Genomic DNA, 11155 nt, shown 5'->3' with positions numbered 1-11155 from the left:
AATTTAGAAAAGCTCTTTACGGTTTGAAGCAAGCTCTAAGAGCTTCGTACGAATGTTTGAGCAAATTTATTCTTTCAAATGGATTTTCGATTGGAAAAGTGAACACTAAAATTTTTGTTAAAACAGACAGAGAAGATATGCTTATTTTTCAAATTTATGTTGATAACATTATTTTTGGTGCTACTAATATCCGTCTTTGTGAAGAATTTTCAAAATGCCTGAGTAAAGAATTTGGAATGAGCATGATGAAAGAACTAGAATTCTTCCTCGGTCTTTAAATTAAGCAAACAACTAACGGTACTTTCATAAATCAAAATAAGTACATATTAAACATGCTCAAAAGATTTGATATGGATACCTTAAGCCTATGACCACACAATAAGCACATCTTTAAAGCTTGACAAAGATGAGCAAGGCACTCCAGTTGACATCACAAAAGATCGAGGTATGATCCGATCCCTTCTTTATTAACTGTTAGCAGACGTGATAATTATGTTTAGTGTGTGCTTATGTGTTAGATTTCAATCTAATCTAAGGAATCACATTTATGTGCTGTAAAAATAATTTTTTGATATATAAGTGGAACTAGAACTTTAGGACTTTGGTATCCAAAGGGCACTCACATTGACATAATTAGTTATTCTGGATACAATATTGATCATGAAAGTAATAGCAAAATTTGTCATTTTCTAGGCTTTGCACTTGTGTCTTGGTTTAGCAAGAAATAAAATTTTGCTGCACTATCTATCGTCGAGGCAGAATATATTTTGGTAGCAAGTTGTTGTGCACAAGCACTTTCGAAGAAACAAACTCTTTGTGATTATCATTTATCTTGTGATAACGCTAGTGCTATCAACTTGTCTAAAAATCCCATTTTGCACTCTCAAACTAAACACATTGAAATTAGACACCACTTTCTCAGAGATCATGCACAGAAGGGAGAAATCATGTTAGAATTCATAAAAACTAAGAACCAATTGGCCGATATCTTTACCAAACCTCTAGCGGATGATCGATTTTCACATATTTGAAGAGGCTTAGGAATTATTGATGAAAACAAAGTGCAATGAACTTAAACTTTCATTTCGCATGTATGGACTTTGGAATAACCATGACATAAAAAGGGGTATTGGATGAGTCCATTGGTCCAATAGCAAAAATTAAAGTACTTCATAACGAGGATCCATTAGTCCAATAGCAAATCTATCCACCATCGTCCAGCATACTAATTTTTACCTGAAATTGTAATTAAAGAGGGATAAGTATAACGAATTATACTCAATGAGATGCTTGCTACTCCACATTCAAATCAAACATGAAATTACGCATAAATTCTCTTACCAACATAAAATGAGAATATCGCACCATGACAAATGATAATTCTAACAAGCGGTGCAAAATAACGTGAAGGCTAAATTGTGCCTTAAGAAATATTATGATTTTTTCTGAAGGAGCCTTGAACTGAAGTAATTAAATTCATACATAATAATGTATTTGAAAAGATGTGGAAAAACCACTAATATCACTGAGCATCTCACCTTTTGAAGATGAATGTGGAGAACAAATTGTAACAAACGTGATTCTGTATTATAATTCCAAAACCTTAAAAAACCTTAATAATATGGAGAAATATTTTAAAGAGGGAGAGAGAATGGACGTACAGAAGTGTACTACAGAATGAGGAATTAATTATAGAATGCTTAAGGTTTTATGTCATATATATAGTAAACTAAAATATGGTGTGGTAACCACGTAGGAATTAATCACGCTAATCATCCAAGAAATTGGTCCAATTAGGAGATATAATGATTCAATAATTCATGCACACGTGAAAAAAATGGATGAATTGCATCCATAATCATATTTTATTCCAATATTAAAGTCAATTAAAGAATTCAAATTCCACATGATTTGCTTCGACCAAAATCTGTAAGCCATGATTATGTTTTTTAATCAATCATCTCTTAATTAGATTTTATAATTATTAATAATTAACATATTCAATTCCTATTAAATGGCAAATTAACTAAGAAAATTTTGGGATTCTACAACCTACTCTCCTTAAAATAATTTCATCCTTGAAATTTACCTTGGATTAGTTGAAAAGTTCAGGATTCTTGATTTTCATCTCATCTTCCTTTTCCCAAGTTGCTTCTCCCACTCCATGGTTACGCCAAAGGACCTTGGTTAAGGGAATTTCCTTATTTCTCAGTGCATGAATCTTTCTTTCTAATATCCTCAATAGCATTTCTCCATAGGTTAAATCATGTTGTACTTCTAAATTTTGATGGTTGATCACATGACAAGGATCCTGTAAGTATTTTCACAACATCGATACGTGAAAAACATTATGTACTACTGAAAGTTCTGGTGGCAGTGCTAGTCTATATGCCACATCTCCTATTCTTTCTAATACATCGAATGGTCCAATGAATTTTGGTTTCAATTTTCCTTTCTTTCCAAATCTAAGTATTTCCTTCATTGGAGCTACTTTCAGAAATACTTTGTCACCAATTTGGAACTCGAGATCTTTTCTTCTTCTATCGACATAGCTTTTTTGCCTGTTTTGAGCAACCTTAACTCTGTCTCGAATCTTTTCCACAACGTGTACTGTTCGGTCTATGATCTCAGGTCCAAGAATCTTTCTCTCTCCAACCTCATCCCAGCAGATAGGTGATCTGCACTTCCTACCATATAGTGCCTCGTAAGGTGCCATGCCTATAGTTGCTTGAAAACTATTGTTATAGGCAAATTCTACTAAAGGCAAGTGTGATTCCAAGCTACCACTGAGAACTAGTACACAAGCTCTTAACATATCTTCGAGTATCTGAATCGTCCTTTCAGACAGTTTATCAGTCTATGGGTGATATGCAGTACTAAATTTTAGTTTTGTTCCCATAGCATTTTGTAGACTTTGCCAAAATTTTGTCGTGCATCTCGGGTCTCTATCTAAAATAATAGAAATAGGAACCCCATGTAACCCGACTATTTCTTTGACATAAACTTGTGCATATTGTTCCATGGTAAATGTGATCTTAACCAGAAGAAAATGGGCTGACTTTGTAAAACGATCTATTATTACCTAGATAGCATTGTTCTCTTTCGCCGATCTCAAAAATCCTACCACAAAATCCATGGTAATGTGTTCACATTTCCACTTCGGTATATCTAGTGGTCTAAGCAACCTTAAAGGTCTCTGATGTTCAGCTTTTACTTGCTAACAGACCATTCATTTACTTACAAAAAGTCCTATTTTTCTTTTCATATTTCTCCACCAAAATATATTTCGAAGGTCTAGATACATTTTTGTACCGCCTAGATGTGCCGTATAAGCGGTAGAGTGTGCTTCTTCGAGAATTTCTTTCCTTAATCCTTCATCTTTAGGAACACATATTCTACCTTTATATATAAGTACCTTATCATCAGTTATCTCAAATCCTTTTTGCTTATTTGTCCCAACTCCAGCCATGCTTTTACACAAATGGATCATTCTTCTGGTCTTCTCTAATCCGCTCTCTAAGAGTGGGTTGAATCATTAGAGCGACAACAATAGCTATTTTCAGTACAGAAGGTGCACCCACCTCTAACCTCAAATTTTCAGATTCTATAACTAATTGTTTTGGAACTATCAACTTTCCATTTGTCTTTCTACTCAAAGCATCAGCAACTATTGGCTTTACCTGGGTGGTAAAGAATGGTGCAATCATAGTCTTTAACCAACTCTAGCCATCTCCTTTGTCTCATATTTGACTCTTTTTAAGTAAAGAGGTATCTGAGACTTTTGCGATCGGTGTATATCTCACATTTACCGCCATAGATAGTGATGCCATATTTTTAGTGCGTGAACTATTGTGCGACCTGCAAGTTCTAAGTCATGTGTTGGGTAATTCTATTCTTATAGTTTCAACTGTCTAGAGGGGTAGGTTACAACCTTTCCATATTTCATTAACACACATCCCAAACCTTGTTTAGAAGCATCAATGTATATAACATATCCTTCCAAACCTTCTAGTATAGTCAGTACTGGTGCTGAAACTAATCTCTGTTTCAGTTCTTGAAAACTACTTTCGCACTTATCTGACCATTATAACTTCACTCCCTTTGTAGCCAAATGTGTCTGTGGACCAGCTATCTTAGAAAATCCTTCAATAAATCCCCGATAATAAAAACTACGAACTTCACCCACATTGGTCGGTGTAGCCCAGTTTGTTACAGCTTCAACTTTAGCTGGGTCTTCCTCAATTCTTTGCACAGTAACCACATGACCAAGGAAGTCAATGTGATCTAACTATAATTCACATTTTTTGAATTTGGCGTACAACTTCTCCTTTCCAAGGGTATTCAATACCACTCGTAACTGTTCTTCATGTTGATGCTTATCCTTTGAGAATACCAATATATCGTCGATGAAGACTATAACAAATTGATCTAGATATGGATGAAAAACTCGGTTCATTAAGTCCATAAACACAGTCGGTGCATTGGTTAACTCAAATGGCATCACTGTGAACTCATAGTGCCCATACCGTGTTCTAAACGCTGTTTTAGGGATATCACAATCCTTTATCTTGACTTGATGATAACCCGATCTCAAATCTATTTTTAAGAACATCTTTGCACCCTTCAATTGATAAAAAATATCTTCTATCCTTGGGAGTGGATATTTGCTCTTTACAATCAAATGATTAATATCTCTATAATCAATACACATCATCATTGACCCATCTTTCTTTTTAACAAACAATACTGGCGCTCCCCCATGGGAATACACTAGGCCGGATGAAACCCTTATCCAACAATTCTTGTAGTTGTATCTTTAACTCCTGTAATTCTTTTAGTGCCATCCTATAAGGAGCCTTAGATATTGGTGTTGCCCCATGGGCCAAGTCAATTGCAAACTCTACTTGCCTATCAGGCGGTATACCAGGTAAATTTTCAGGAAAAACGTCCACGAACTCATTAACCATGGGCACTTCTTCTATTTTTCTTTCGGACTAGGGTTTACTATTTATATTCAATAAAAATCCTTGACACGTATTCTTTCTCAACATCTTTTCTGCTTTCATTGTAGATACCAATCGAGGTAGAGTCCCAATTCTAGTTCCAAAGAATCGAAATTTTTCTTTTCTAGGTTTTTGAAATAAAACTTCATTTTTATGGCATAAAATAGTTGCATAATTTCTACCCAACCAGTTGATACCCAAAATTACATCAAAGTCTTTCATTCCCAAGATGTACAAATCTGTCTTTAGTACTTTTCCTTCAATATCTAACTTAATACCTTTAACCATTCGATTAGTATTAATGACTTCGCTTGATGGTAGACTAACTTCTAAAATGTTACTCATTTTTACGCATCCATTCCCAATCTTATCCATAAAAATCGTAAAAATAAATGAATGAGTCGAACTAGAATCCATAAGAACAACAATAGGTATGTCAAATACTGGTAACATACCTATTATTACGTTTGTGTTTTGATCCTCCTTTTCCCCCCTCAAAGCAAATACTCTAGCTTTTCCGTTCTTAAGTTGGTCACCTTCTTTCTTCTTCTCTGAACATTCTCTAAGAAAGTGACTACGTTTACCACAAATGTAGCATACTCCCTTTTCTTGAAGACTATAATGCCCTGGAAATTTAAAAAAATAAAAGCTATTTGTTTTACATACTATATTTTATTATTATGATAATAATAATAATAATAAATGTGACTAAAATGAAATAAGTTTAAATTCCTACTCTTTTATTTGGGTCTAGTAATTAGATTTTCACAGATCAAGATTTAGTATATCAATATTGGGCTTGTTGGATAGATCATATTAAATCATGAATTTTAGGCTCGAGAAAAAGTTAATTTGGATAAGTTAGGCCAAAGATATTGCAGTTCTAAGAATAGATTTTTTTTATTTAAATTGATTTAGGATTTGGTGTGGTTAGGGCCACCAGTTTCACGTGTAGAAGAATAAGAATATTAACTTTCATTGGGTAGCCACATGAGGGGTTTTAGGTAGAGAATTATTAATCTTTTATTTTAGGACAAAGGTTAAGTTAATTTTAAATAAATCTAAGCTAGATTTATTTTGAAAAATCCCAGTCATTCCTTGCCTTTGTATTTTTTAAAAACCCTATTGTAGGATTCTTTTATGCAGATAATCCAAATTACATTTGATAAGGTGGCAAATTGAGTGTCGATAAATGAGTACAATTCTTTTAGCTAATCCAAAACTCAAATCACTTGTTAGGATGAATACGCGTGCAGATATATAGGAATTCTATCGTGTAATTGTAATTGTAGTGGTTGGCCATGATTCTACTTTTGATTTAATAAGTATTATTTATATATATTTTTATCACAATCAAGTACATGAATCACATCATGATTTGCTTTATCAAAAAAATTTAGCTTTATCCAATTTGGTGGTACACGTCTCTTTCATCCCAATTTCACCAAAATTCTATTATCTTTTTCAACTATAAGTACAATGTCAAAAGCCTTATCATTGACTGCCAAAAAAAAAAAAAACAATACACACGGCAAAGATAGAGAGAGAGAGAGAGAAAGGAAGATAGAGAAGAAAGAAAGAGAGAGAAAAAGGAAGAGAGAGTAGCATTAGAAATAAAGTTTGCATACATCGAATATTTTAATCACTTATTTTTCAAAACGGAGAAAAAATTTTGAACGTGCTTCAGATTTTTTTTCTAACAAGGTAAGATGCATTTATGTACAAAGTGTTTTTCGTTTCCTTATGCTCTTATAAGCAATTAAATATGCATGAATTGCCAGTAGACATTCGTTTTTTCAAGAGATATGAAATCTTACGGGATAAAAGAGGACCTAAGATGGGTGTGTCGCTTGGTCACCGATATACTTCATAAGAGCATAGTGGTATGAAATGTAGATTTTTATTATTATATATCTTTATATGGAAATTGTACGTGTCTTACTGGATGTTTTCGAATACTCACTCTTACAATTTTTACAAGTTAATTCGGGTCAATTGGAATGGTGTGGAATGGTGATGCGGGCTGCCAAGTGGATCAAATGAAAAGAAAACGAAATAAGTTCGCCGTCTTTAGATTTACCAATTAGTTTAATTTTGCTCCAAACGTGTTATTTGAATTAGTTATGAGTTTATGTCATGTTTATATACAATTTTCATGTTTTAAATTTAGATTTATAGATGTTGCAGTTATTTGTTTAATAATGAATTTTATTTTTATAGTTTCACACTTAAAATAAAGAAAATTGAGTTTTTCATAACGTTCTGGAGTTTATAAAAAATTGGGGTCTTATAGCTTGGTATCAGAGCATGGTTTGACTTTCTTGTAGACTTGTTTTTGAAAAAAAAAAGTTTTGATAAAGAAAAATTTTGAACAGTCCACGTGAACAATACGGTATTGATCATGTGAATAGTAAGATATTTTTAAAAAAAGGTTTTGGAAAAAGAGATTTGAACAATGTTATGTGAACAGTAACAATACAATTACTGTTCATGTACTGTTCACGTGAACAGTAAAGACAAAGAAAAAATTCCAGCTTTACATGACATGGCAAAGAGTTCTAGGATTTTAAATGTGATATGATATACTTTGAATATTACAATTTTTTTGTTATAGATTTTTGTCTCATTTTGTAGTAGTTTGGATTACCATTCACATCAATACCCATTTATTTTTATGCATTTGCCTCTTTAATTTGAAGAATAAATGATTGTTTAAATTGATTTCAAGTAATAGTGATCTAGAATTTAAATTGTTATAGTCTCATGCCTATGGTTTAAATCTTACATGTGATAAATTTTTATGTGTTTTAACTTTAGCCTTTGGAGATGTTTTAAAAATGAATCTTTGAAAAATTGATATTTTAAGAGATTTCATGTTTGATTTATTGTTTGAATTTTGTTGAATTGCGTAATTGCAAAATTGAAAGACTTTGTTAAAAGGACCTAAACTATCTAAGAAGAGCTTGAAATTTAAGTTGTCCGTCTGTGACTCCCCTCCTCATCTTGAAGCCTTTTAATTGTGCGCTATTCAAATCGACAAGATAAAAGACAATATTTCAGAGAATTCTAAATTTAAGAAAATTCAAAATTTTGAAACTTCTATTTTGAGAAAATTTTATTGAAAGATATATACATATACAGTTATGATATATAGTAGTAGTAGTAGTAGTAGTAATAATAATAATAATAAAGGGATTTTGTGAAATTTTTATGTAAAATATGATTACATGCCTTAATTAATATGTAATTGTATACATACTTTGAAATGTTACCCGACAATTACCTTTAAGTAAATATTAATTTTTATAATATAAGTGGTTGTTATATAGTTCTATTAGTACTTATGTGTTATGATTTTATTTACAAGGATGTATATGTATGTATTATATGTTTGTGTTTAAATAACCATTTCTAATGTGATTTTAAATAACGATACTACTGTTAGGAACTTTTATTTCTTGACTTTTTCTATTCTATGAAATTTATAAATAATTATAGTCAAATTATTTTTAAAAAAAAAAAGAAAAAGAAAATAGGGAGTTTAAAGGATAATGTAATTTTTTTTAAAAAAATAATGCTATAAGAACACTTGGCACGTGGCGCTCACCATTCGACTACCCTCCAGTTGATCCCAGGTATGAAATGAATTCGTTTCATTCTTAATTTCTAGCATGGTTATGAGTCATATTTCTACATGTTATGAAATGTATAAGTATGTTCACCTCGCATAATTAAACTGTCATCTTTTTCATTTTACTAGAATATCGTTTATGCATTGAGAATAAAACAAATTGATAATGTAAGATTAAACATAATTGAAATTATAATTGTCACGTGATTAGGATGACTAGGAATTACCCAACCTACCTCCAGCGTGCTGAAATGGCCATTGAGAACTACATAAATTATGAAGTAAGATGGGAGCGAACTTTTGTTGAACATGTTGAAGATTTTCTTTCTAAGTGGGAGCGAGCAAGATCATTTGGATATAATGAGGGGACAATCCTCTCGATATACCTCCTTATAAGCACTATACGACCTTAATGGAGAGACGTGGCTTACTTCGTGAGGGATATGGATTATGGGTTATATTTCAAAGAAGATTGGGATTAGATTGATTTTAAAGGGTACTGTGAGAATATCATAATTTTATGGAATCATAGACAACAAGCATTGGCGCCCGAGCTCGAACCCAAAACCCGAGCCAGAGCTAGAGGATTACCCGGAGGAGGAGCCAGAGGAAGATATCAAACCAGAGTCGGAAGATCCTAAGCAAGAAATCCAACCACAAAATTTCATTGATTTGATTGCAGATTCCGAGTCAAAGTCATGCATTACTTCGGATGATGAGATGCCGTAAAAGAAGATTTTTTTTAGGACTCATAGGGATTAGAAATAAGTATTATTTATTTACTTAGAAAAATTTTAATTGTTTATTTATTTATTTTATTTTGAAGAGCACATTACTATATGTAAGGATCTGGAAATTATATTTTTAAAGTTCTTCGTTATTACAAAGATTATTAATAATATTAGGTTGCTTTATTAAATATTTCTAAATTAAAATTTTATTCGTGTTAAAAACATATCGAGACAACGACAAAACCAAACTACGATCTTCATGGATTTGCTAAGGGCGGTACAAGATTTGGGTAGGCAACAAGCACAGGTTGGTCCTTATGGTGCAAACACTAACAACATCAGCTCAATTGTGGAATAGTTCCATCGCTACAAACCCCCAATCTTCGATGGAAAGGCAGACGTTTGGTAGCCGAAGAATGGATAAGAGGAATGGAGCAAATCTTTAAACATCTATCTAGCACTTATGCTCAAAAGGTGTTATGTTCAGAACTCATGTTGGCTGACGTTGCAGGCCATTGGAAGGTGTCTACATCTCGTACTAGAGTAGAAGCACAACAACGTGCTCTGACGTGGACACAATTTAAGGACAAAGTGATGGAAAAATACTTTCCCAAAGCTCTAAGAGATCAAAAGGAGATAGAATTCCTTCAACATAAAACAAGGGAAAAAATGAAGCTTGAGGATTATGAGAGAAAATTTGAACAACTTTCAAGGTATGCACCACACCTAGTGGATACTCAAGCAAAGAAAGCAAGAAGGTTTGAACTGGGATTGCACCTTGAGATTGGTGGAATACTGGCATCCCACCAATTCACCACCTATAGCCGATTATTGCTGGCTGCCCAAGCAATCTCAAATAGGTTGGAAATTGATCAAACTCCCCAGCAAGGGGCCGAACCTTCAAGAAAGAGGAAATGGAATGGGTCCAACAAGGAGAAAGGAGAAGGACAGAACAAGAAGGCTAACTTCGGATAAGGTTTTCGACAAGTCGTTCCACCTTGTCCAAAGTGCAAGAAAATACATAGGGTGGATGTCTGTATAGGAAGCATGTGTTCTATAGATGCGGTAAGACCTGGCATATTTCCAAAAACTGCAAAGAGGACCTTTTGAAGAAGAATGATGAGCCAGAAAAGAAGGGAGAGGCTAGAGTTTTTATTTTAGCCCAAGGACAAGCCACAGAAGACTCGAACGCAGGTAAATTTTAAGGATGGAATTCTTTTAAGGAAGAGAGATCGTAATGCCCCGAAAATTTAAAAAATAAAAGCTATTTGTTTTATATAGTATATTTTATTATTTTGAAAAATAATAATAATAATAAATGTGACTAAAATGAAATAAGTTTAAATTCCTATTCTTTTATTTGGGTCTAATAATTAGATTTTCACAGATCAAGATTTAATATATCAATATTGTGCTTGTCGGATAGGTCATATTAAATCATGAATTTTAGGCTCGAGAAAAAGTTAATTTGGATAAGTTAGGCCAAAGATATTGCAATTCTAAGAATATATATAATAATTCTTTGCCTAAAACCCTTCATGTGGCTACCCAATGCAAGTTAATATTCTAATTCTACTACACGTGAAACTGGTGGCCCCAACTACACCAAATCATAAACCAATATAAATAATATATATATATATATATATATATATATATAAGGATGGCAAATTGAGTGTCGATAAATGAGTACAATTCTTTCAGCTAATCCAAAACTCAAATCACTTGTTAGGATGAATACACGTGTAGATATATAGGAATTCTACAGTGTAATTGTAATTGTAGTGGTT

General features: G+C 32.8%; 3 protein-coding genes across 3 annotated transcripts; 1 reads left to right on the top strand and 2 right to left on the bottom strand.

Annotated features, from left to right (window-relative positions):
* Positions 1-1882: 1882 nt before the first annotated feature.
* LOC111374158 lies at positions 1883-3469 on the bottom strand. Its single transcript, XM_022996791.1, has 4 exons — positions 3242-3469; positions 2417-2827; positions 2183-2311; positions 1883-1927 (listed from the first exon to the last, which is right to left on the bottom strand). The coding sequence occupies exons 1-4, from the start codon at positions 3467-3469 to the stop codon at positions 1883-1885; spliced, it is 813 nt and encodes a 270-aa protein (XP_022852559.1).
* Positions 3470-4994: 1525 nt separating this feature from the next.
* On the bottom strand, positions 4995-7669 carry LOC111374141. The gene is made up of 2 exons (XM_022996775.1): positions 7651-7669; positions 4995-5629 (listed from the first exon to the last, which is right to left on the bottom strand). Exons 1-2 carry the CDS (start codon positions 7667-7669, stop codon positions 4995-4997), a joined length of 654 nt encoding a protein of 217 aa, XP_022852543.1.
* Positions 7670-9794: 2125 nt separating this feature from the next.
* Positions 9795-10340, top strand: LOC111374134. Its single transcript, XM_022996763.1, has one exon. The coding sequence runs from the start codon at positions 9795-9797 to the stop codon at positions 10338-10340; it is 546 nt and encodes a 181-aa protein (XP_022852531.1).
* Positions 10341-11155: the final 815 nt, after the last annotated feature.

The sequence above is a fragment of the Olea europaea genome, chromosome 2 (assembly GCF_002742605.1).
Source record: "Olea europaea var. sylvestris chromosome 2, O_europaea_v1, whole genome shotgun sequence".
Taxonomy (NCBI): domain Eukaryota; kingdom Viridiplantae; phylum Streptophyta; class Magnoliopsida; order Lamiales; family Oleaceae; genus Olea; species Olea europaea.
Note: the sequence above shows the minus strand (reverse complement) of the source record. Positions and strands in the feature narration are given on the sequence as shown.